Raw genomic sequence first — 26892 nt, forward strand, 5'->3', positions numbered from 1 at the left:
CTACTTTGTGAACCTGGAGACCTCTACCGGTTTCCTCCCTAGAGTTACAGTCATCCTGTCAGACTATCTTTATTAATTTTGATCAGAGTCCCAGAGCAATCCTTCCTGCCTTGTCTGATGGAAGCTGTCTTGCTGACTCCTCCCACCACAGGGCATCACTAGAGACATCATGAGAGACAACGTTGCTGTTTGGCCAATAAACAAGCAAAGAGTCATTTGCAGAGGCAGGATTGTGAACATGAGGTTGCCCACTTGCTTTTCAGAGCAGGTGGGGGCGATTGTGCTGGCAAATTTCTGTCTTAAAAACATTTCTATATGAAGATATGGAGTGCTTACATGATTTAGGCAGACACAAACTCACTCTACTGTGTTGCCAGATGGCAAAGCACATTTTAGCTCCACTCCAGCCCATGCTGACCAGTTCAGCTGTGACACCTTGCTGAGCACAATACTCATTCAGCCTGGAGCACAAGCAGAGAAAGTTCATGTCTCCTTGAAGTACAGACAAAGCAAGAACCTGCATGACCATACTAAACTAACCAGATTTTTTTCTAAGGTTAGGGTAAAAAAGGCAAAAATAAGTGGGAGCTGTGATCGCTCATAATTGGAGTGTTTCCTAAATATGGAATATTGTATTTTATGGAGAAATAAGTTTGTCTAAGAAAAGGGATCTTTCCAGCAGACGAGGCTGCAGGCAGATGATATAATGGAGATCTTTCCTACTGTCAAGCTTGTAAGCAATCATGGAGAGGAAGCCCTCAAAAGGTGAAGATGGAGAGTGGGTGTAATGAGGGAGGAAGGAAGTAGAGAATTTGAATAATTTTTTTCTTCTCTTGACTCAGTGTGGTTGAACTGATGCCATATATCTCACAAAAGCTGATGAATGAGGTGGAGGTCCAAAATACAGGCTGAGGGCAGTGCTCTGGGAGCACTTTTCCCTCAGCTGCTAAACTGTCCTTTATTGCTCATGGTAGAGGCTTGGCTTCTCTTCTGGATTTTAGCCTGGGCAATGGTTGTGGTGTTTATGATTATCACGTTTGCCACTTGGAAATTTTTAAGCGCTGTGCAGAGAGCACAGTCCTTCCTGGCATTCTGAAGAATTCTTCCCCAGTCTTCTTAAGAAAATATAAGACAATGCTTGGTGTATTTTATGTATTTCGAAGTTAAAATGCTAAAAACCCATTAATAGAAGAAATTTTGAGATTAATGAGAATGCATAAGTGTCTCAAAATTTAGAGTCACTGCATCAAGGTACAAATAGTTGTCACATATCCTCAAAGGGCAGGACATTGAATCATCTATTGGTGACCTCTACTACTGGGCATGCCATGAGACAAAATGAGAAAGAATTTGTTATTCTGATCCCAAAAGTAATGGATTATTGTACACTTCAGACCTAAGAACATTTGTGTGGATTTTTTTGGATGAATGACGTTTTAAGATTCTGGATTGTTTTGAGGGAAAAGTCAGCATCAGCTGATGATATCTGTGATATAGAGTGGGCAGCCTCTTTCTCACTGTCCTGGATCTCAGTAGTATATTGAGATTTATTTATATTTACTTAAGTAAATATTTGAGTTATGTAATGTTATGCATGGTTCTAGAGTGTGCATCAGTTGCAGAGCACTGGAGCAGTAATATGAGAAGTAATGTGTTGGCACAAAAGGTTTCTTGGGAAGTAACTGAGAAGCTTTGATTTAGCCTGATCTTGTTTTTGAATACAATGGTGAAACTGGATTTCAGATGTTGTGAATATTTAACTGGCTTAATGTTTAAATGTAAAGTGACTCTAACATAAAAATTCTCTGATTAAAATAAATATACATTATTTCTAAACTTCTGAGGGTTTACTGAGATCTGTTTTCCAGTTAACTTGTACTAGATTTTGTAACTAGGACAATGTTATTGTAAAGTATTATTATCTGTCATAATGATTCGAAGCATGTGCTTGATGATAGATTTTTTTTAGTGCATTATAATTTAAGGAAGTAAATACCAAAAAAAGCAGAAGTAGAAAAGTGTAACAATTCATTGTCGTGTCAACCCGTTCTTCAGAGGCAAACACTATATACATGCATATCCCAATCACTGACTCCTTGTCCCCAGATAGTCTGGGTTTGCTTTTCAAAGGGAGTATGGATGTTGAAAACAAGTAACTGTCCTCAGAACAGTAAATGTAAGTAAGTAAATGAGATTGGTCTCATCTGTGTGAAGGCAAATTTGTATCATCGAGGCTTGTTGCCATTAGTGTTGGCCTCACTTCAAGGATCAGCGCGCAGTGTTTGTTTTTGCTGCAGAAGAGCTGTGTATTGAATTGTCACAGTCACCCTGGTGATTATGTCAATGTCTGCCTCGCTTGCTTTGGAGCACAAGGGCAGTAAGGGTTTGTGACTGACACTTAGGACTCAATCTGCCACCCCAGCTCCGAACATCTCCCCGGTATGGGAGGCTAACAGTGAAGCACTAGGGAGCCGAAGGTTCCTGGAAGCAGCCCTGGGCACTGTGGCCAGCGGGGCCAGGCTGTGCCTCCTGGCTGGGGAGGGCTCCCCTGCCCCAGAGCAGTGCCTGGCTGCCAGAGCCCTCCTGGCCATAGTGTCTGCAGGAGTGCCTGAGCTCCAGCTGGAGCCTGGGGAAGGTAGCTGTTGGTCCAGGCCAAGAACTTGCTAATGAGTGTCCTACCAGCTTAGTGGAGCAGACAATCAAGTGCCAGATCCAGGGACCTTTCCTGGCACCCTTTGATTTACAGCTATGGGTGTAGTCAGTATGTGACTGAAACTGAACAAGAGTGAGATGCAAAATCTGTTCAAGAGGAAGCTTAAAGTGCTGACAGATTGGAGTAATTTTTTCCTTGCATCTGGAATTCATACTTCCTTCTGCTGTAAATAAATCTCTAAGGCAAAAGTTAGGAGATGTGATTTCTTCTGTAGTAATATTGCTTTTGGCCTTAAGATTTTCTTAGATTGCCAGAACTTCAAAATATATGCTTTCCAAAACATGTTTTTCTTTCTGCAGTGCTTGTCAGCTGTACTTGACTTATTTTCGTATAGCATTTGGTGTTTCTACCAGAGTTCTAGACCTTGAAAAGAGCAGAGTTGTCCATGGCATTGTGGCTAATTGGCAACTTAAAATAGTGCTGGATGGGTGCAAGACAACATTCTTGGATATTACCATATTCTTCAGTGTTCAGCCCTTCTTCAAGTAGCCAAGTATTTCTTTGAGCCAACTCAGATGACACCTTTTTGCATGCTGGTGCAACCAAGCCCTTCTGTAATTTAATATTCTATTTTTAGTGAATGTAATGGATGGAGATACAGGCTGAAGACTATCTATCTATCTGTCATGTTCAGATATTTTTAGAGCACTGATCTTTGTAATGCTGATCAGCACCAAATGTATTACATAAGATTAGCATCAAAATATATACAATGGAAAGTCAGCTCTACTGCAGTTGTTCTTAAATTATTTTTAGTAATGCCCACAAAACTTGTATAGCTCAGTGCATTGCCCTGCCATTGTGCTCAGTCTCTATAGGAATCTTTTAAAAGATTCATTTTATCTTTTCTCAGACCTTTTCAGTCACAGGTCTCCTTCCTGAGGCTTCAAGTAAGATAGTCAGTGATGCACATTATGAAGATTTTCATAAATGCCCACTTTCCACCAAGACTGAAACTGAGGCAAATTGTCTCTCATTGTCCTTCATTCCAGTTTATATTTGAACTTGTCATTTGCAGATGCAAGATTCCAAATTCTGTTTTACTTGCATTCCTAGCAACTGTTGTGTTCTTTATTGGTGCTCGGGTAGCTTTGTCTTTTGCAGTTATCCATAATGATATTTTCAGTGTTCAGATTTTAGTGGATACTCAGAACTAATATCTTCCTATTAAATTTACCTATTTCACTAGCTAACCATTTAGAATGGATTTGAGTAGATTACTTGGAAGAGTTTTTAAGTTTAGAGGCAGGCTGTAAGAAAACAGACCATATTCTTTTCATACTACTCTAGAAAAAGTATTTTTGTGTTTTAAGTTTTCTGAAAAAAGTTGATCCGTTCCTTTGAGTATTTTTAAAAGCTAGTTTATAATTACTGGGGTTTAAAATAGATCTCAACTTTCTGCATATCCATCCCATCATCGTAAGTATTTGTAGCAGATGAATCTTGATTTTTTCATAATTTCTTTCTTAGTGGGTTTATTGTGCATATGATATATTACAGTCAATAGAAAAGTTTGCTGTTTGTTTTTGGTGATGTAGTTTTGAAGGTGTAATGTGTTCATGCCATGACTTTACAGATCTTCCAGGATCTCTCTTCCTGAGAATGCAATTAAATGTGCTTTGATCTTGGTTTATATTACTACTGTTAAAAGCAATCTCTACTTTATTAATGCTTGTCCTTGGTGGCTTGTAAACATTGTTGCAATAAAGAGAATGAAGAAAGAAAAAGCTAGAATACCAGGTGGAATAAAAACCCAACATGCAGCTTAAATGAGTGAGCTGAGAAAGTGAGTCTTTACAAGGAATTTTTGTAATGTCATTTGTAGAAGAGAAAGTGTTTGTCATGCTTGATCAGGGCAATGAAGATTTAAATAAGCTGTTTACAGAGGGTTATTTAGATGATAAGCAATATAAATGGCATATTTTTATCCATAATTTAAAAGTTTGAGTGTATTATAACTGATCCAGGGACTATATTGGAACCTCTTGGCTTGATCAGTGGAATTGTGAAAAGTAGAAGTGCAAAGGAGGATGAGATTTAAAAGTTAAAATATTGCAATGAGAAAACACTTGGATGAGAAGGATTGATTCTTAGTTTTCTCTGAGTTTACATGGAAATAGGGTTTTTTTTCTTAACCTTTCAGTCTATCCTTAGTGGTTGACTAGGAAAAGGCAGAGAGGGGCTGGACTAAACAAGTTCTCCATTGATTTTGCCCCAGTCTGTCTAGTGATGAGACATATATCCATAACATGTTGCAAGAAAGAAAAAATGTTGATACAAGATGGCTGTAATTCTGGTTTCTTTTAGGGAAATGAAAAGAATAAAGACCTCATTTATGGAGGAAAACATTCATTGAGTTAGCATTAGTCATATGTATTTCAAGGAGAAATGTACCTTACACTACCCAAAAACATTTTTTGGCCCTGCTAATTTACACAAATTCTTCAAATGAAATATGCTGGAGTAGTAAGAAAATGGATGTGAGCTGCATCTCTTAGGATGTTTACTGATGTTTATTGACATAACTGTGTGGTTTGGGGTAGCTGTGTTGGTTTTTTTCCCACCCATCCTCTAACGTGGCATAGTTAAATTCTTCTAGCTGAATAATTCAATGAAGTAGTGGAGAGCAGGGTGGAGAGGGAGAGAGAAAAGATTTCCTGGAACCAAATTCTTCCAGTGAAGGAATAAAAATGCACTGGAATTCTGGCATCAGATGTAAACCCCAGCAAATTTATGAGGCCTGTGATGGTTTTGAATTGAAAAGCATGATGAATCCTTATTGTAATGACATAAAGTGAGTTTCTGATTGCCTTTTTTATTATGTGATTTTATAAGAATTAATCCATGTCTCTTATTAGATGGTGTTATATTGAATAGTAAGCTTTCATTTGCGGGTGAATCACTATTCAGGACATATTCCAACAATGAGATTTGTCTGACAGTTCCAGGGAAATGTATCTCGTCCTCCTGTCTAAATGTCGAATATTGTGAACTTCGGAGGGAAGTATGAAATCTAATAAGCTCACAGATCATCAGGAACAGTAGTGAAATAACACCTCAGGAAAGGTTTATGTAAATAACGGGTCAGTAACAATGGTGTAAGTAATGTGAAAGATTATATTTTCCCCACTCCTTTTTTGAGATAAATGAATTAATTGTATTATGCCAGTACCTTGAAGACGTGGTATTACTGTCAATGAAAAATTTGTATCCATGCTATTTAAATGAGAGAACCCAAAAATATGAATTCAGTGTTTGGCACATTAAAAGAATTCATTAATAGGTATTTAAATAGAATATGTGGGAGGCTATTATATAATAAAATAATTTCAGAATAATTGCTATTTCACTGTACAGTAATAAAAGCTAAAGATGGCAGTAGGTCTAATTTAAAAATAATCAAAAGTCAGGTAAGGTTTTGTAATTTATTTTTTGATGGAAAGATGAGAAGAGCTTTGATGAAACAGTTATTAGGAAGTACTTATATTGGTCAGAGAATACTTAGAAATATCTAGCTGATAAATCACTTTTAAAAACATTTAAACCTTTAAAACTGGAAGAAAAAAGCTGGAGGAGAGAGTTAACTTCATGAAGGATTTTCTTTTTTCTCATGTTGTCTTCTGCTGGTTAGATCGTGACTCACATAACAAATGTGTGATTTTTAATTTTTTTTTAAGATATACTGGCTAAACTCCAGAAAAAATCATCCAAACATAAAAGTCTGATTTTGGGAGTACTGTGTGCTTCATTTTATTTTGCTAGGAAATTGGTTAAAAGACTTCTTTAGGTCTAGTATGTTATTTTGCTAGCATGTAGAAAAAGAATGTGATTGCACAATCCTTACAGTATTTTGTTATAGTAAGCTATAAATTATTTCTTAGCAAATTAAATTCTATGATTTAGAAAAAGACTTGGTTAAATGTTGATATACACATGGTAAAGGGTTTGGAATTTTTCAATTTTGGAACAGCTCTATGAGACTTGGACCATGATAAGTTTAATTATAAACTTGTGTGGGGTGGTAATATTCTAATCTCAGTTAATGTTGGACTTGATACTACTAAGGGCAGATGGCAATTAAATAAGCTTATTGTATTGTTTATGTGTAGGTGAGTATCACCCTATCATGTTAAACCTCTCATGTGTCTTGGGGATGGATGTCTCTGCTCTTCACCTCTGCAGGGGCATTCTAAGTAGCTGGTTGAAACCAGGAGCTAATGGGATTACATACAAGATATGATTAATCATTCAGTCATTAATTTGGCAAGCATGAAAAATGCAATAAACCATTACAGTCAGAGGTATCAGGATCAACACACATTGTCCTTGAAATCCTCCTTGGACTTGGGCTGGCTGTATAATAGAAGGGGCATAATTTTCTGTAGTTGAGAAGTTATTCCAAGTGTCTCAGGCTTAGGGTTCTCTGAGATTCCTTAAAGGAACTGGTTTTATAAGACCTTTCTGATATCACAGTTGTTTTAAAGCAGCTCATTATTTAAGCACTATGAACCATTACTCACTTTTGATTACTTGTACAGTGCTTTTCTTCTCAGATGATTCAAAGACTTGGAGATAAAGCCTGCCTTTTCTGTTACAGAAAGACCATTTGCTGTTTTTCTTCCATTTCTCTAGCTTTTGAAAATATTAAGGAAGAAAAACCAAAACAAAGCAGAAATACCCCTGAGGAAATGGTTCAATGATTGCTGCTTCTTCTAACATGAATAGTATGAGCATGATGTTCAGTCTTTTTTCCTGGTCAAGGATGTAACAGTCTCTTCAAATTTTTATTTCCAAAGTAATGATTATGTTTTCTCTAACATTTTTGATTTCTTTACTGTAGACCTCCTTTTCTGTATTTCTAGAATATTAAATTTTCATTTATCTGAGGAAGCTAAAAAAAATATTCTAGAAGCTGCAAGAATGTCCTGAAGGTGCAATATGCATGTTATTATGTACATTTTAAATCATTGCCTGAACTCACAGCTTGTTCTTTTCCTCATGTCTTGAAATATTTCTTCTTTGCTAAGTTAGAAGGCACTCCAAGAACATAAATTCTTACTTATTATTTATTCTTTTTTTTTAAGCAGAGCATTCATATTAATTGATCCTCATCAGTCAAGGATCTTATTTCCACTGACACATTCATTCAAATCCTACACTTCGAACCTCTAAATTATGTCTCTTCTTCTTGCAAATTATCTCCTAAGCAGCTAATATATTAAGTGGAATAGCTAACGGAGTTTAGATTCTTCTTCTGTATTTTTCTGCTAAATGGTGCTTTTTTACAAAAACTAGCAAACTGATCTACTAAGCCTTTGTGGTTTTCAGGTGGAAAGAGATTATAAAAGGTTTATTCTGCAGTATGGAAAATATTAAACCTAATAGTAAATCATCCCAATTATTTGTACTTTATGGGAGAAATCCCAGGGCCAAGCCCTATTGACTCAGAATCTCTCAAAATGGATTCTGTGCTTTATAATAAGTTGTTGTGATCAGGCAGGAGGCCAAGTGCCAGATGGACTGATTGCCTTCTGCCAGAGGTATGGCAACATCAGCTGCATCTATTAGGAATGCATTTATTGTTGAAAATACTAGCTTGACAACTGGAGTTCAGTTTGTGCTATCAAAACACTCTTCAGTCTTGTGATCCTGGAGTTAGGTTGAATGATTTGTTGAGAAGCCCTACTTCAGTCTTACTTTAGGATCTTCTTCATACTCCTAAATTATGATGATGTTTCCTGCTCTAAAGAAAATGGTTTTGCTGAGGCTCTTTCAGGGAAATTAAATAAATGGAGCTTTCCAAAACTGCCAATAAGGATGTACAGGAGATCTTAGTTGCTAAGTGTGAAACAGAAGTTTTTCACAAGATATGTAGTCTATGAAGGGAATAGTAGTAAACCAGCTCACAAATCAGTGTCTCTTCTGAGCTGCCACCTGTTGAAAGAGGGGAGTGACAGTCACTTTGAAGCACTAAAAAAATTACAGGAAAAGATGTATGAATAGTCTGAGCTTTCCTCTAAGAAAAAGACAAACTCAGTTAGCATTTTATTTATAACCCAAGGGAGAACTGATGATTTGATTCATGGCCTAATCTAAATTCTACATTCATTTCTTCATGGTGAAAACAAGAATTTAATCCCAAAGCAATCTTATCACTGCGCGTCTTAACATGTGAGATTAAATCCATGCTGTCAAATTTCATGTTTGTTCTAAGGCATCAAACACAGAAAAGTGTCAAATCCAGAACACTTAATCTGGTTATTTCCAAGAAATGCTTTGAAAGTAGGTCTATGCAAAGGGGTGCAAATACATTTATTTGGGTGAGAATGCATCTGACATGATTACTAGGGATCGTTGCTACTGCTTTAAATTCCCTTTATAGCTAGGGAAGGGAAATAGGTGCATACAGGGTGCATGCACTCTCTTCCCAAAAAGAAGGGGTTTTAAAATAACCTGGGTGAATTACTCAGTTGAAGTTTTTACTTCTCTGCATGTGGTCAGGTGAATCATTCCTGAGGTCTTCGGCGCTGGGCAACTTACTGACCCAAGATGAGGCACCTGCTCTGGAGGTGAAGCAATATAACCATGTAGGTGTACTGAGGGATAGAAACAAAAAGAAACTATTTTTCCAAAGGACTTCTGAATTCAGTGAGAACACAGTGCCAGTCGTGGCTTACTTGACCTAGTCAGGCTGAAGTAAGTCAGATGACCTTAAGTCAGCTCGCTCCCCTCTTCATGACACATTTTTTGTGTATTGGCTTCCACAAGTGTCCTTTTCGGTTCAGTAGGTTACCTGATATCAATCTACTGCTTAGGTCTCAGATTCAGTTGAATTTGGTTTAAAAACCCCCCAATTTTTTCTTTACAGCTTCCCCACATCTAGTCAGCTGCTGGATTGAATCTGCACATTTCAACCTCCTACTTTAGAGAAAATACTCATATATATGTCGGAAAGGCTCTATGTCTCAGTGTTTCTTTCTCATTTCAGTTTAACAGCTGCCCTTTCTGCTTTTAAATGCTGCATGGGACAGAAGTTCACATTCACATTTTTTAGGGCACCATGAGACACAGCCTTTGTCCCAGTTCCTGGATGCATGATGCAGCAGTCCTGGCTAATATTTCCTGATAGGACACCTCTCTGCCTCGCTCTTCCTCACGAGCATCCCATGCTGGCAGTGTGCTCGTGGCTCCTGTTGGCAAAGGGAGCTCACACTCATGTGTCACCCGTTGTAGAATTGATGCTTGCTGGGGAATGGGTGCCTGTGCTACTGCCCATGAAATTACTGTAAATAGTAGACAGGCTTGAGGTAAAAGCAGAAACAATTTAACCAAGTGAAGTGAAGAGCATAAAAAATCGATTGCTGTGCTTAAGGCAGATACAGAAATGTGGAACAATTACAGTCCTTGTTGTTGCTGCTCATTCAGGTCTGGCTTCAACATCATTTCTTTTCCTTTGTTTTCAGCTAGCAGGCCTAAACCAGACTAACTCCCAGGGTGACTGACAGCTCCCTGGAGATGGGATCTGGCCTTCATCTGCACTTGGTCTTTTACTTGTTTCCCAAAATAGATTCTGATTTGGGATGAAGTCACCCCTTCTGTCCCCCCTGTTTCTGATGAGCATAATTCACCCTTCCTGGTGAATTACTGGCTTTCTGCATTTCAGGATATATCTGACTGATTAAAAAAACACCTGATTTTTTCTCCAGTGCCCTCATCAAAAGTAAGGCCTGTGGACTGTGTCTTTCAGACAGCTTGAGCAGACGTGCACGGGCTTCACACTTATTTGACTTAACCTATTTACACAAGGCAATCCCCAGTGGCCAGGTAACAGAGGAAGAGTTACATTACCACTGGGTTAAAATGCATAACCCGTGTCTAGCACAGAGCTTTAAAGTATTTTCTGTATAAAAGAGAGTGATAAATGCAAATCATTGATAAAGTTGGCATGTTGGAAAATAAACTGTGGGATGGTTTATGTCTATAATAAAAGGGCTATAAGCCTGGTTTCTGGGAACCAGGGAGACACAATAATGACTTTTTTCCTAACTGCATGCATGATTGTATCATGGATATAAGAGGTCTTATATGGTCTTATATCAGAATTCAGTCTGAGGCATTAGAATACTAGAATAACGATAAACTGTCTGAAATCTGGACCCTTGCCTGTGACACAATATGTACATGAACTGAACTGGACAGAGTGCAGAAGTTTCTTGCCTTGAGGCAAAGTCAGAGAAATCATTGTGGTGACAGCAAGAGAGACTTCTGTAAATGGTAGGACACACCTGCCCAGGTAGGTGCCAGAGGTTCCCATGGCATACCTTCAGGAGAAAGGGTCCTAGACAGCCTTGGGCTGCCCAGTTCCAACTGCTAGTTACAAGAATCGAGTTTTTCAGGCCTCTTTGCTTTAGACCAGTGGTTTTAGGATGTACAAGGGGTCAGCACATCTAACTGTCAAAGTTCAAGTGGATTAGTTAAAGGAAATTTAATATGGTAAGCAGTTGTACAAAGGTTAGCTGTTTTTAATGTATTTTCAGATTTTGCCTGTGAAGCTGTTGTGCACTGTTGCTGACTGCAAGAATTCCTTGTTATTGCAGAAGGGTTTTGTTTGTACTCATTAATGGTTTTACTTACCAGTTAAGCTTTTTCACCAGCAGGAGAAATGGAGTCCAATATCTAAAAAATTGTGAAACCTTTACAACCCTGAGGAACTGAAATTTAGGTAACTGGGATAAAAAATTTTACTGGTTTAATAGTATCTTTTATGTTAAATGATTGTAAATGTGCAAAAATTTAAATTACTCTGTACAGTACTTAAAAATGCATGGAGAAGAAGATTATTTGAGTCTGATAGAGTGGTCAGTAGGGTGGACAGGATCTTTCTCTGCACAGCTGTTTTGTTACTAATCTGTGAAGCTGTAAATGTGAGGATCAAAATTGTAAAAACCAGTCAGGTCTGTCAAATAGAAGCATCTAGAAGGAAACAGGGATTTTGTGGCTCACATGGCTTTCTCATCAGGGAGGCAGAAAAATGCTGACACGACAATATATTTGTCAACCAGTTTAAAGATACATTTTGATATCAAATAATGGAAGGTACATTGGAAAAGTTCTTTCCTTCTAAAAAGGCCTTGAAAACCTATTTATCCTGAAATAATCCCTAAATTTGAAGAAAGAGAAACGAATGGATATTGTGACCATAGTGCTGTGAATAAGCAGAGTTTCTGGGTGCTTGCAAAAACCTGCCTAAAACTTCATCATTAGCAGTGCTGGCAAATACTGGATAACTGTGCTTGTATGCTGTCTGTGTTTATGCTGTGTGGAAGCAATGGGAAGTTCAGGAATAGTCTTTCAGTAGCAAAGATTCACTGCTTCACATAAGTTAAAATGTTCATATTATGTTTGTTTCTTTTGTTCTTAAACAATTATTACTGTATGCTCAGTTTAGGTTTAGGAGCTTTCTGTAGGACCTACAACTGTGCTTAGGTCCATGAAAGCCTCTTTACCATTTGCTCAGTGAGTTGAATGTATTTTACTGAGAGACTTTTGGAGCTAGGCATCTTCAGGGATTTCCTGGAGGATAATTCTGTATCTTGAAACATAGATATCTTGTTGGGTAATTATATTTCAGTAAAGCCTTTTATTAATAGGTATTCTTGTTTTAATGTTTAGATGTACTTCTTGAACTCACATTGCTATTTGTCAATTCTTTGTATTTCTACAGCTTTGAGTGCACAATAAAATTTTTGTTTGTTTACCAATTGCAGTTTATTATATTTTGAATTATAAATGTATGCTGTGGTATCCTTACAAGACTGTTTCATAGTTAATGGCTATTTGTGTATCATCCTGGAACTTTGATTTCTGTCGTAATAACAAAAAATGTATGGTTTGTGCATTTTAAATATGAAGAAATATTTATCTGATTTTTGCTGAAAGATCATAGATAAAACTCTTTAATGACAGGCCTAGCACTTTTGGTCCTTGTAGTTCTATTTTTCTGTTGACTTATAAGCCTCTAATATAGACAAAGCTCTAAGCCATCTATTTGAAAAAGCAGAGCTTTTAAGGAGAGGCTTGAATGGTTGTCAGAAGAACAGGCTGAGAGCATACAGAAAAATGTACACTGCTGATAGAGAAAAGCTGCTGGTTGTTTATTTGGCTTCCTCAGGTAGGTGATTTCACCTGACTCAGATTACAAAGTTGCAGTTTTGCTGGGACAGGTATCTCCAGGAGATCTGGGTCTCAGTGTGTGGTTTGGGAGCCGAGACAGTCTCACAAGGTTCCTGTTGCTGTTGTTCAGTCTGTTTAATCTGAAGAAGGAAATTCTGTGAATTGAGACATGAGTTAATGGAAGAACATTGGGTAATGAGGGCCTGTGACTTTCTCGTCTGGTTGAGGTTTAGTTTGGGGCGATGCACCATTTAATGAGTTGGTACCAACAATTTCTGTGATCATTGCAGCTATCTACTCAAGGAGATGCCAGCCAGGTGATTGGGCCACTGACAGAGGGCCAGAGGAGGAATGTGGCTGTGGTTAATTCTCTATACAAGCTGCACCAGGCAGTTCTGAAGGTAGGCTTTTGGCATTTCTCTTCTTGCCATAATGTTATCTTCCTGTTCTATCCTGTGCATATGCTCCATTTAATGGATGAGAACTCTGGACAATTACAGCCCAATTCTGTGTTAAGAGCTGCTTGCTGTGCATTTGTGCAGCTCTTTGAGACTGGGCTGGCCCTTGTAAGCACCACTATATAACAAATTGTCAATATTAGAAGAATAAAGATATGTTTGTAGAGAATAATCACATCTGTCAGCCATTACTTTGTGAGCATGAACAATTGAACTCTTTGTTTTTTCTTATCTGTCTTTGTACTAATCAGTCTGATAGCCTCCGTGCTGTATCTGCTTCAGCTCAAGGTTATATTTTTCAGAGGACCTTCAATGCTTTCCCACAATTGTGGCTAAACTGAAAAGGGGAAGGAGAGGGTGAAATCAAGAAAAGCAATACCTCACAAATATGTCTGTACATTATTACTGTGACTGAAGTCTAGCCTGGATTATTTTTCAGGACTAAGCACATTTATGAATAATTCCAATTTACTGGTTTAGTGATGCCAGTTGTTGCACAGTCTTCATAAACTAAACCAAACAGATATATTGGTAGTTCCAGTTAATCGTATTTAAATCCTAGCCTGATGAGAAAAAAAGATCATGACTATTCCTGACTCTGGATATGTTCAAAGAATTTTTAAAAATGCTAAAAAGCCTATAAAATTTCCTTGGATTTTGCAAACAGATGGTAGATCAACTTTTAAGTCTGCTTTCTCTGATGTACTTAGTAATGAACCTCATGTGTCTTAGTGTTGGAGGGAGATCTGATATGATTCAGTCTTTGACTTCAGTACTTATCTGGCTTAAAAATACTATTGTGTAGCACATTCAGGACTGTAAGGAAATTGGTAGACTAGTCCTTCAGATTATTCCTTGACTCTCAACTTTAATATTGTTTTAGCTGTGCATAAACAAATACTTAACATTTAGTGCTGTAACAGCCTTAATACTGAGAAAGAACAACCATTCCTTCAAATATTTGCCACAGAGCTGCTTGTATAATTCTCCATGAATTCTATACTTAGCAGTGGGAAAAGACACCAGTTATTTTTACCCTGATTCTGTTAGCCCTTCAGCTAAATTTCAGCTTAACTCCATTGAGTCATTTCTTTGCCAAGGCAGAAGCAGAGTCCATAGGAAATCTGTGAGCAAAGGACTGATACTGATGCATTGAAAATTCTGTCTGTACAAAGCACACTTAATAGTTATCTGTAGCTATGTAAACACTAATTACTAAGGATTGTGGTGAATATTATGGATTCTAATAATTTGTTGAATGCTGACTATTAACAATTACTTTACAATTTTTAGGTTATTACCAGTCAGAGCTCATTTCCAGCAGCTGCTGAGCAAACGGTCACAACTGCCTTAAAGGTAATTGAATGTCCATATGCTTCAGGGATAGAGCTGAGCTTGGCTTTGTTTATTACACTTAAAATGGGCACTTATTTCCCACATATTATTTTACATCAATATATTTAGTAACAGATATACAAACATTCTGACATTTCTAATTCATTGTATCTGCGGCTACATATGTGTTACCTGTGCCAAATCTCTGCTTGAGTCGTGCTTGTATTCAGAATATTCTCATAATGGTCAGAACATAGATGTCATCTGACTGTGAAAATAAATGTCTTTCTCTGCAGCATTCACACAGCATAGCTGGATCCTTCATCACCCCCTTCCTCCCCCGACAGATACATCAAATTACAATTTTTTATGTGACCTGGTACTTTCCTGGAGGGGGATGTGGATGGCAGTGCAGCCTCTGTGGATGACAGCTCTCCACGTCCATCCTGCTGGGCACTGACCTGGGAGGGTTGTGTGCAGGGAAATGAAGGGCAGCTTGTGTCTAGGGGATGAACAGCTGAGCCAAGTGTGCACCAAAACATGTACATGTACAAACCAGGAATGCCAAATTGCTGTGCACCTTTTTGAAGGAAGGCTTTTACACAGAAGCAGCAAGCAGCTTTATTTCTGTACTTTACTGGTAAAATCAGTTAAAGAGAAATGTTATCTTTAGGTTTGGTTCTCTTATTTAGCATTTTCTAATGCAGAATAATAAAAAGCACTGATAAAATGAACTGTTTCCTAAGGTATTTTTGAGGTGTCAAAATGCAAATACTTCTAGTTTTTGTTTCCTTATTTCTGCCTTTTCCTTATTCTGTTTTAGGCAGTCCATGATCTAATGGGTAGTGCTGTTCAGCCGCTACTGAACTCTGTAGGAGATTCGGTGGAAGCTATTATCATCACTATGCACCAGGAAGATTTCTCTGGGTAACTAGAAATATCTTTTAAATTTACCATTGCTCTAGTAAGATGTCCTGCATGCATGTAATAGATTGTTATTGCCACAATGTCCTTGAAGCAAGAGTGCTTGCTTGTTGAGGGGAAGGCAATGCTTTATGGTTAATGAACACAGGAAGCAGAATTACACCTATCTGTTGAAACATATTAATCAGGTAGCATCTGTCTTCTTCCCCTCCCCCTTTTTTTATTCCTATCTGTTGAGTAAAATTCAGTTCAAATAGAAAAAGAAAGCTGACAAGAGGCCATTTTTGTGCTTAAAAAATCCCTTTTGCTTTCAAAATACGGTTTTTTTGGACAGTCTTCAGAACCGTCAGTATTCCTGTTTCTCAAAGCATATAGCCTCTGATGTAACAGATAAAATTAACTTTTCAAAAAATTTAAATCTCAGGTTCAGTATGTTATGCTATTTTCCCATAGCGTTTTCATTAAAATTTCCAGGATTCTTTATGTGCCAAGATCTTGAGTCTGATGTATAATTGAGACTTCCTTCCTAAATTGTATTTTGGTTGTCATGGCTGTTCTGACATTGCTTGTGTCATCATCAATTGTCCTGTTTTCTGTCTTGAAAATTCATTTTAAATAGTACATTTTCAGAGATGTTTTGAATTTTGACTTTTGACTTTTTTTTTTAAACTATATTTTACCTTTACCTTCTTTTGGCACCAGTAACACAATACTTTTCTAGGTGGGTAAACAGTTTCCTGCCAAAGGCTAAGTTTTGTTAGAGAGCCTTTGTGTTCTTTTAAGTTTGGAAGGGCTCTTTCACCTGACTGTCAGTCAAAGAAAGAGGATTGGTTTGGGTCCAGGGGCTTCTGTGCTGCTTCTGTGATACTAACTTTGTAATCCTGGGTTTGGAGGAATGTAGGAAACTAATTCTACACAGAAAACAGGTTTGGGATTGCCAGGCTAAACTAGTAACTCTGTGAAATAAGCTTGTATTTTATGATCCACTATTAGAGTTTCGAATCAACAACTGGGACATCCAAATTTAGGATCTGGATTTCAGGTGTAGGCTCCAAATTGAAGGAGGCTCTGCAAGTTGGTAGGAGTGGGGTATTTCCCCATATCTTGTTATTTCTTGTTTGATCTTTTAATTCTTCATGGGTATGGCTGATAAAGAGTTATTTTTTGACTATAGTTTCAGAGAGAGCTATAGCTCTTAGTAGAAATGAGACTCTACAATTCATGCCATGACTTGGTGGGGTAAGAAAAAAATTTAAAAGAATCCAATAGGTTTTGGTTGTGTTTTAAAGATGAATTTAGCTGCCCCTATTTCTTTTTCTTCTCTTTATTGTTTTTTTCAGATCATTATCCAGCTCAGGCAAACCAGATGTCCCTTGTTCTCTCTACATGAAAGAGCTTCAGGGTTTTATAGCAAGAGTCATGAGCGACTACTTCAGACATTTTGAGTGTTTTGACTTTGTCTTTGATAACACTGAAGCCATGGCTCAAAGAGCAATTGAACTTTTCCTTCGCCATGCCAGTCTAATAAGGCCCCTGGGTGAAGGTGGGAAGATGCGCCTGGCAGCAGATTTTGCACAGGTACCCTCATTACTGATTTCTGCTTTTTAGTGTCATTTCACTGAAAAGTATCAATGCTTTTGTCCCCATCGAAGTGTAAACAGGCAGTTGTAGAGATTGGTGCATTCCATGTATAAACATCCTCTCTGATAAGATACTGGATCCTGAGAAATGCATCCACTAAGTAGTTGAAGATCCCTTCTCACTGAAAGGCACATTCACTGAGGTCTGACAGCTTCCTGTCCAGGTGACTGTTGCATTTAAATTCAGTTGCAGCTTGGCATGTTGTCCCACTTGGCCAACCTCTTCAGCATGTCTATCATTTGCCACCATTCATTCACTTCATTCTTTCTCTCTCTTCTAATGAAACACGGTGTGTCACTTCCTTAATCACTCTATATATCACGGTGCCCACCGTGGTTAATGGCTAACTCAGCTGCTTTGCAGTGAAGGAGACAAGCTAAAGAAATACAAATATCCTGGGGAAGAGCTGCCCTATTGGAAACAAAAGGCAGTTGTCTTGTGGGATTCTCCTCATGACCTAATTGATTGACCTGCCTCTCAGCTTTACCTAACTCCTGTGCAGGACTAACCACAAAACAAAAGGCCAGATTCATATCCACTACCTGTCTGTGTTATCTAGTATATTAAAATATAATTTGTCAGTAGTCCCACTGTATGGTTAACATGCCAAAGAATCAGGCAGCCACGAATCAATCTGAGGCTGCCATTTATTATTATCCAAATGGAAAAAGGGAATTAGCACCAGCTGTCTGTATACTGAGTGCTGCTTTTGGCTGGTAGGTAACTGAGGCAGGAAGGGAGGAATTGCTGCCACCTCCACTCCTGCTTGTGGCTTCTTTGTATCATTTGCCTGAGAGGTAGGTACTCCTGGTAAAATTTTTTCATTCATTATTCAAAAATAGCAAATCAGCCCTTAACCACAGAAATTAAGGGGAAGTTTTCAGTTGCTTTCAGCGAGGAGGTTCCATTCCCTTCTCTTTTGAAGACAATAGCATAAAATTGGAAGCAAAAAAAGGACACTTGACTCTTCCTGTGGAAGGAATAGAGATAATTCTTGTAATTTATGCTAGTTTTAACTAAAGTAAGTCATATAAATTTGGAAAATATTTTCACCTGATTGTACAGTAAAAGCATCTGATCTAAGCACCTGTTATAATCTAAAAATATTACTTGTTTATAATTTTAAAATGCTGATTTTTCTCATTCTGACATGGGCTGCCTTTTAAGTGAAAAATGAAAGTATATTTTCATAGAGTGTAGAGGAATTTGTGTGGTCTTCCCCACTGTGCTGAGCATAACTCCTGAATGGACAACTGTGTAGAGATAAATATTCTGATTTCTCTTGTATCACAGAATCGAAAAAAAAAGGGGTTGAATTTATTCCTGTGTCCTGCCTTCAACTGTGCTGCATCTGGGGGCTTGTGTTTTTCCTTTTCTTCACATTGCCCTATATTCTTGGCTTGTTTAAAAATGGGCTTAAGACAAGAAATCTGTGTCCAACCAGCTGTATGGAGCCAGCTGAGCACTCACTCTGTGCTTTTGAGCATCTCTGCACAGAGCTCCTCTGGCTGACCTGGGCTGCACAGGGGCTGTAGTGTCCAGAATGGCCTGGGCACTATACCCTCCTGCTCAGCATAGAAGAAAAAGAATTGAAACATTTTGTAAGTGGATGCTGCCTTATATCCATGTTTTCTGGGATGTGTGTGCTTCTCCCAAAAACCTGGTGGATTTTTGTGCCCATGATGCCACTCCTGGGAGCCTGGCAGGAAGGTGGCTGTTGTTCTGACCCAGCCAGCCATTTGCCTGGTGCAAATGCAGCTTTAATCCTCATGAGGACTAGGAGAGGTTGTTGCTGCTTTTGGCTGAGGAGGGCAGGGAGCAGGTATTTAGCTGGGCTGTTGGCTTGATGAGAAGGATAAATTTTTCCAAATGGCCATAAGTGCTGTGTGCAGGGGTTTTTTTCAGTCCCAGAAAGGCACTGCATTGTTGGACCAAAGCCAAACCCAAAGGAAACAACCTGCCTGGAAAGATACTGTGTGTAGGAGTAGGTTTGTTTATAAACTGCTTTTACTTGTGCTCTATCTTGTAGAGTAATTTTGAATTTTCTTTATGCAAAAAGGGGTTACATGTTCCTGCTCAGAACCGACTTTTGAGATCTAAAACACCTTCTGGTATTTTGGGATTGCTTGCAAGCAAAACACCTGGGCAGAAATCTGTCCAGAAGCTTTGATTAATTTGAGTTCTTATTATAAATACACATGCAATGAATCACATAACCTCGGATTGCATCAGATTTTGGGTATCGTGCTTCTTCACATTCTCTCAGGGCACTCACACAGAGCTGCCTTATACTCAGCAAGAATAGCTTTGGCTGAGAGTCTGATTTGAAAATTTTTACACTGAAAACGTATTTTACTGATAAGTTGCCTCAAAACAGGTGTCCACACAGAAGGGAGAAAACAATTCTCTTCATTCAGAACTGGGTTTGCTGAGGTGCATAAAGCCAATTTTCTGGAGTGAGGCTCAGCTACTCATACATTAGGAATTATTGCTGTTAAATTCTCTGTCTTACCCTGTTTGCAGTGTCAGTATCACATTTGGCTGTCCTGTGCATTACAGATTTCTCAGCAGTGAGACTAGGTGTGTGCTACTGTGGCAGCTGGAAACAGAGCTATGATAGGCTTGACATATGCCTGAATATCATTAATGTGATTACATGTAAATCAGTGCTTACAGGAACACAGGAACATTGCAAGCCCTAGGAAATGTGCACAGCACTGCAGGGTTGTTATCAAGTGCAGGGCCACAGGTCCTTGGGAGTCTAATTTGAAACATCTCCATTCTACAGGCTGAATTCAGTTCTTTTCATGCTCTCAGTTTTTATGCAAGCAATTGTACAAGATTGCTTTTCAGTTCACCCCTGTATACTCTGAAGCAGCTTGTTTTATTTGGGTTTTGTATTTTTCAAGGTGCCCATAATTTAATATTCACATATTTAATACGAAATTTCACTTTTTTATTCAGTGCTTGTCAGACTGAAAAAATGTTCTCCTGGAGGCAAGTAAGCCAGCAAGCCCTGATGGTTTTCAACACTTGTGTTTCTGGGGAGTGCAAGTTCTTTTTCAGAGGACCTTTTGACTTGCTTGGTATTCAGAGTTGTTACAGCACTTAGGAACGCTTTGGGATTGTGGCTTGTAGTTCAGTCCTTCCTAAACCCCGACAGAAGTGCTGGACAATGCAGCAAGGAATTAACTATTTTTATTGGTCCTATTTGAGTTGATACTATTCTCTATATGCTTTCCTGTATTTCTTATTTAGGCATGATTTATGCTTGGGATTTTTGGCATCGTTCAGTACTGTGTTCAGACAGTTTTGATAGGGTACAGTTAATGCTGCCACCAGTTCTTCATGTCTTTCTCAAAAACTTACTGCAAAATATTTGGATTTTATTAAATTTTCCTAGAAAAAATGTTTTTAAGGTAGAAGTATACAATGCTAAATTCTAGAGTAGAAGAGCTGTTCTTATCTGCTGGCTAGCCTATGGTCAGAATCTGGTTTCCTGATTCAATATGTGGCATTAAAAAACCAAGAATATTAGGCATTTGGATTTTTAAAAACGTAGACAGCTTTGCTCATTTGATCAAACACAATGATACAAGTGTAAAAGTGCTTTTTATTACTTCTCCTAAAAAAATTTCCTTTCTAGTTTCTTACAGAGAAATGAGAGCAGCAGGATGCTGTAATCACAGTTGTAGTCATAAAGACAGAAACTACTAAAGCTAAAATACATTTAATGTTTAGTGCTAATTATCTTCCTGGAAAGAGGGAATTATTTGCTGATGTGTGTTATTTTAGAGGTTTTACAGCTGCAGGATTTACTTAAACATCAACCGTTTTGGCATTGCTGCACTGGGGAGAAATCAAATTGCACATCTCTTCCAGGTCAGCTTCTTTCATATAATAGTTCAGCTCTTCTGCTCCCTTGCTTGTTAAAGCATTCTGTCCTGGTGAATGGCTAGAAAAAAGCATTCTGAGGTAACATTTAAAAACTTGGAATTCATCTTGGCCAGGAGGAAATGTAATTGCTAAAAATTTAATGTCAAGATTTTCCAGCTGAAAAAACAGCTGTTTAAGTAATGAGAGATCTTGAAAATACCACAATAGGCACTAAACAATAACTTCACTATGGGTTTTTTTAAAGCACTCTTCAATATATATGCATTATCTGTATCTAGACTACATATTAACTTCACCCTTGGGTTGCTGAACATAATCCAGTTAGAGAAGCCAGGCATGTGATGTATTTTTTTCAATATGGCCAGCCAGTGAATAGTTCAACAGATAATTGACCACCTAGCCATGGGCTATGGCAGAGTCATATGAGAAGAAAAGATAATATTGCCTTTTTGGGCTTAGAGAGCGTGAACCATTGAGAAGAAGCATATGTTGGGCAGGAGCCTGCCACTGTGTCCTGTGAAGCATAGCGAACTAACATGAATAAATCATGGAAAAGCAATGAGTTTTGAACAAAGCTAGAAGAAACAAGTCATTAGGCCTTCTTCTGTTTTATCTGCTGCTTGCTTTTTGGCAAGCACATTCATCTCCTAGCGCTCCCCTTGGATTCTGTGTTAATGATTATATCACATCAAGTCTCTGTGGTTGCAAATTACTGCTTGAACACCGGATTTATTACTGAATTTAACCTGGATGTTTGAATTTTCAAATTTGCAGTTTGGAATTGAAATTTTACAAAAAATACTGCTAACCCTTTTATATGTAAAATCCACAGGACATAGCCGAGTGAAAGGCCTTGCACACGATACAAATACTGGCTGCCAACAGCTAAAAACATCCCCTGATGTAAGAGCTCACTGACAGGTTTTGAAACCATAGCTGTGTATCACAGCAAAGCTGCTGCAGCATAAACTTGCTGTGTGAATCAACAGCTGATGCCGTTTCAGGTGATGACAGGTAACACAACCAAGAAGTGATGCACGCTCAATTCTCTGCCCAATTCCAGCACCTTACAAACAGCAGCTGTTCCAGCCGAATGGTTCCTCCCCAGCACTTGCTCCTGGGCTGGCACAATGCTCAGCAGAGACAATAAACCCCTCTCAGTGGCCTCAGAAATGACTGTGACAGCAGAAGCGTGCTGTAGCATCCCACTATGTCACTGGGCTCAGATAAACACCTGAAATTCAAGCAAAGAAAACAATCTTAGTTATTATGTGAATTATACTTTTTATTGGAGACAAAGACTAGTATTGTAAATTTTCAAAAGAAGTGTTTCTGTGGTTTATGTACATTTTTACCACATTAGTTTTCACTCATTCCCACTCTTCATGAGTCAATGTGAGATAGTATAGTATGCTGCAAAGCTTAAAAACAATATTTTTCTTTGGCATCTATTACTTCACGAATTCACCATCTGCTGCCATTAAATCTATCTAGTTCTAGGAATACTAATAATTTCCTACAGTGAATAAAGGTTGAAGATGAAGTAATAGAATTTTCCAAAGTAATTTTTCTTCTTTGGTACTTAAGACTAAAAATTTTAATTTATGGAAACTACAAAGTATATTCAAGAGAATTCATTTAAATTTGTTTTAATAAGGAATTGGTTAACTGTAGAAAGTTTCACTTAATGTCTCATTACTTCATATTGTGTTCCAGGAGCAAAACAATCTTTTAAAACTTATTAAGCAAATTATATTTTGCTATGCTGTTATTTCTTCCCCCTCATGAGTACTGTTTGATCCACGCATCTCTGTTTCCGCAAGTCAGACTGGCAGTTTGTTGCCTTTTATCAAAGTCTCTAAAGAACCTAAAGGAATTATCTTCTCCCTGATCCCTCACAGCTACAAGCCCACAGCTCCCTCCAGAGCTGGGACACCAGCTCCTGCAGGATATCACTTGTTTCCAGCTGCCCCCAGCCAATACTGATGCCTGAAACAAAGCTCTGGAGAAATCAGACTTGCTCCCATTTGTTTTTCAGGATCTGTGAGGTTCTTGTATCATGATGCAGCAAAGCATACTTAGTTAGCTCCTCATTTTGGCTGCTTGCTCCTGATCCTGTGTGGCAGACCAGCCTCTAGGCTCCCACCGGAGCTCCTGGGGCACCTGGGGGAACAACATGCTGAACTTGCTGTAAGCTTCATTGCAGCTTGCACTTGGAGCGCTTCCCTGCAGCAGTTCCGTGCAGAGCCTGCCTTTCCTGGGAGCACATCCTCACTCCCTTGTGCCAGCAGATTCAGCACAGCACAGCAGCTGGTGGCTCCTGAGCCACAGGGACATTGACCTCTGACCTGCATGCAGGAGAGGTGACCTCATCCTCAGAGTGTAGAGAGGGGCCATTTCATAGCCTAAAGATTTGGGGACCAAAAAAGGGCAGCAGGCAAAAGGAAGCCAGGCTGTTACTCAGGTCTGGAGCCTTATTTCTTATTTCCACATCCTGGATTTTTATTCACTTTTTTCTCCTGTGAGTGAAATCTGCATAAAATGCAGAGTCCAAGTGGCTTGGAAGTGCCCATTGTGGGCATGTACTCCGAGGTCCCTGGGCTCGGGCACTGGCTGTGCACTGCACATAGGAAGGCTCTGTGGGGCATTCCCCATTGCTTTCCAGAGCTACCCACCTCTCCTGGTCTGCAGGGGAAGCCAAGATGCTTGGGTTGGGCCCTGTGGCTTTCCCAGCTTTGCCTGAGTGTGTGTAGGGGCTTACTCCTACAAACATGATTTGCCTGAGCTATTTTAGGTGTCTACTTTGGAGAAAGGTGCACCAGCCCCCCAAGAGTGGCTCTTTCTCTCCACTGCCTTTGAAGAGAATCTGTAGATGTTGACAAGGAGGTGAGATTACTCCTATCCTGAAACCTGCTTTTAAAGAGGAAAAAGTATAGTATATAGTATACATAAAGAGGCCTGAAGTATAGGGCCTTGATTTGCATTATTCACTAAGTTATTCTGGGTTTAGATTAATTATGGCGTTATAGTCCACTGCACTGTGTTTCTTGTTTATGCTGGAATCCCAGCATAGTTACATGCTCTTAGTGAAGCTGGTGGCCCAGCAGCCATCTCTGAGGAAATGCTGCAGCTGGGAAGAATAATGTAACAGTATTAAAGACTTCAGTGTAAATAGTATCATATCACAAACACATTGAAACTTGTTCAGCAATTTACTTACAACGGAAACTCATTGTATGGTGGGTTTTGATCTTGTTACTTATTTTAACTGTCATCCTTTGAAACTTAATTTAATTGTGCATTATGTGTAAATCAAACTCTGAATAGTCTTTTAGGCTGGGGATTTTAAAAAACGGAGACTAAAGCTTGATCCCTCATTTGACTGACACTTCATGAATGCAAAAACTAAAAAGACTTAATCTATGTCTGAGTAAAATTACTTGCGGGGTTTTGGTGTGCACATTAACTGAAATTTTGCTGTGTACTATTCATGTTCAGTCTGGGATGCAGAAAGGAAATTTTTCTTTCTCACTTCTCTGTCCTCACTCTTAATGAAGAGCCTGTGACAGAGTTTAGATGTAAAAACCCAAGTGGAGCCTGGCTCTTCTTCAAAAAAGCAGAACTCCCACGCTTCAACAACAAAAAGTTTTTAACTTGTTTGTTTTTAAAGATGGCTGCTCTAACTCAGAAACCCAACAATATGAAAATAAGTATGAAAAGAATGTTCTTACTCTTTTTTGACTGTGATTCCGTATGACCCTTTGGCAATAGATCACAGCTGTCTTCTATCTAATGTGTATAGGTTTTGTGCCCCAAAATTTGGGGCCCGCTGTTCAGGAAGGAATCATTTTAACCTTGTCCTTCACCAAAGGAAAGGGTGCCCAGCTGAAATGTGTCTGCAATTTTACTACTTTAGCAGTGGCTTGTGGAAACCTGCCTAGATTTGCTTTCTTCTCAGGCTGTGGTCAGATTTTTGGGGTATTGACATAAGTGCTTCATTAGGAAACTCATCACCAACAAAATAAACCTGCTGCAAGAAACAAAGCTTTAGTCTCAGAAAGCTCATGAGGCCCCTTCTGTTGTTATGCACAGACTGTCTCTGTCATTTGTCACGAAGTGCTGATTGTGTTGCCAGGAATAAGGCAGAAGTCTTGGCTTGGGCAACATAGTACGGAAGGAACAGAGAGCTTCTTGTCTTCATTCAGCAACGAGAGAGAAGTCACTGACTTAGTCTGCAAGTTTGGATTATTGCTTAAGGACAGGCTACTTCGGTACCAGGTGTTATGTTTTGGGAGAATCTCATTCAAATGGAACTGTTTCCTTTTGTAGATGGAGTTAGCAGTAGCACCGCTGTGCCGGCGAGTCTCTGACTTAGGAAAATCTTACAGACAGCTGAGGTCATTCAGGTGAGCTGCAGTCACAGTATGACTAAACTGTATTTCAAAACTGATTTATTACCTCGTGTTAGTTCTGATTGAACTGAGAGTTTTTTTGGCAACACCCACCAGCAAATTAGAAATAGATTAAAGTTCTTTTAAATTTTATGCAGAGTATAACTATGATTTAACAACCTTTGTCATGCAAATGTTGGCCAAATTGTACTTTTTTGTGTTGCTTTCAGTACATCTTCTGTATGACAGCGAGTTCTATAGTTACCTTAAATGTTTTCACTGAAATACAAAATTTACAGTCCTATGTTGTTTAATTACAGTAGGAATCTGCTGTAAATTTTTGCAAACTGGACCCAGGTTGGAAACCCAAGATGCAGAGTAGTGACAAAAAACTCAATTATTCTATCCTAACACAATATTGCCACCACATAGAGACACTTTTCTAATGCATGAAATAAGCTTTTTCTTCATCTCATGAGTATATTGTTACATTTTTCCAGACCATTGCTGTTCCAGACCAGTGAGCATATTGCCAGTAGCCCAGCTCTGGGAGAGGTTATTCCATTCAGCATTATTCTTCAGTTCTTATTTACAAGAGCACCACCAGAGCTAAAATCACCCTTCCAGGTAATAAGATCAACATCTTTTATTTTTAGATGTCTTAAGGTGAAATGAGCATTGTAGTTTGCCCTAGCTGTTTTAGTTAAAAATTATTCAAGTGCATATTTTATATAATTTTTTGGGTTTGTTTTTATTGTGGCAAAGGTATTATGGTAATTGATTAATAGTAGGGATATGATAACCTGATAGTCAATAGACTCTCAATTCTTTACTATTCTGTCAGCTCATAGTAGAAGTTGCAGATCTTTCCCCAGACTGCAGATTGCCTTCTCTTGTAAGATGCAGGAAATCTAGATAAAAACCCTGTCAGAAATGGGCCAACAGCTGATGTAGGAGGTTACCTCTGTGTTCCCAAATAACATACTGGGCTATTCCTGTTAATTGTCTTTGATTTCTTAACTCATTCTGCATCACTGTGGTATTGAGAGCCTCATGTGGCTTTCATTTATGTCATCTTTGATTCTGAAATTGGTGTGTCTGTTTCCTTTTTTGCATTTTGTGTAACTGGTGTTTGTGTTTCTCTGTACCAGAGAGCTGAGTGGTCCATTGCCCGCTACTCCCAGTGGCTTGATGATCACCCATCTGAAAAAGACAGGCTTGCTCTCATACGGTAAAAATCATGCTTCTTTCTTCTCTACATTTATGATAATGGAGCAGTAACTTATCTGCACGCTAGGACTCTTGAAAAGTTAAAAAAAAAAATTAAAAAAAAAAAGGTGCCTCAGGAGATGTATCATGA

General features: G+C 38.6%; 1 protein-coding gene across 1 annotated transcript in view; it reads left to right on the forward strand.

Moving 5' to 3' along the window:
• COG5 (component of oligomeric golgi complex 5) overlaps nucleotides 1-26892 on the forward strand; it is a 176958-nt gene that overhangs the window by 140742 nt on the left and 9324 nt on the right. The window contains exons 15-21 of the mRNA XM_014868993.2: nucleotides 13177-13287; nucleotides 14638-14700; nucleotides 15503-15606; nucleotides 16944-17181; nucleotides 25471-25547; nucleotides 26033-26159; nucleotides 26684-26763. Coding sequence (XP_014724479.2) covers nucleotides 13177-13287; nucleotides 14638-14700; nucleotides 15503-15606; nucleotides 16944-17181; nucleotides 25471-25547; nucleotides 26033-26159; nucleotides 26684-26763 — 800 coding nt within the window. The remainder of the gene's footprint in view (nucleotides 1-13176; nucleotides 13288-14637; nucleotides 14701-15502; nucleotides 15607-16943; nucleotides 17182-25470; nucleotides 25548-26032; nucleotides 26160-26683; nucleotides 26764-26892) is intronic.

Source organism: Sturnus vulgaris, chromosome 5, assembly GCF_052056855.1.
Source record: "Sturnus vulgaris isolate bStuVul1 chromosome 5, bStuVul1.hap1, whole genome shotgun sequence".
Classification (NCBI taxonomy): Eukaryota; Metazoa; Chordata; class Aves; order Passeriformes; family Sturnidae; genus Sturnus; species Sturnus vulgaris.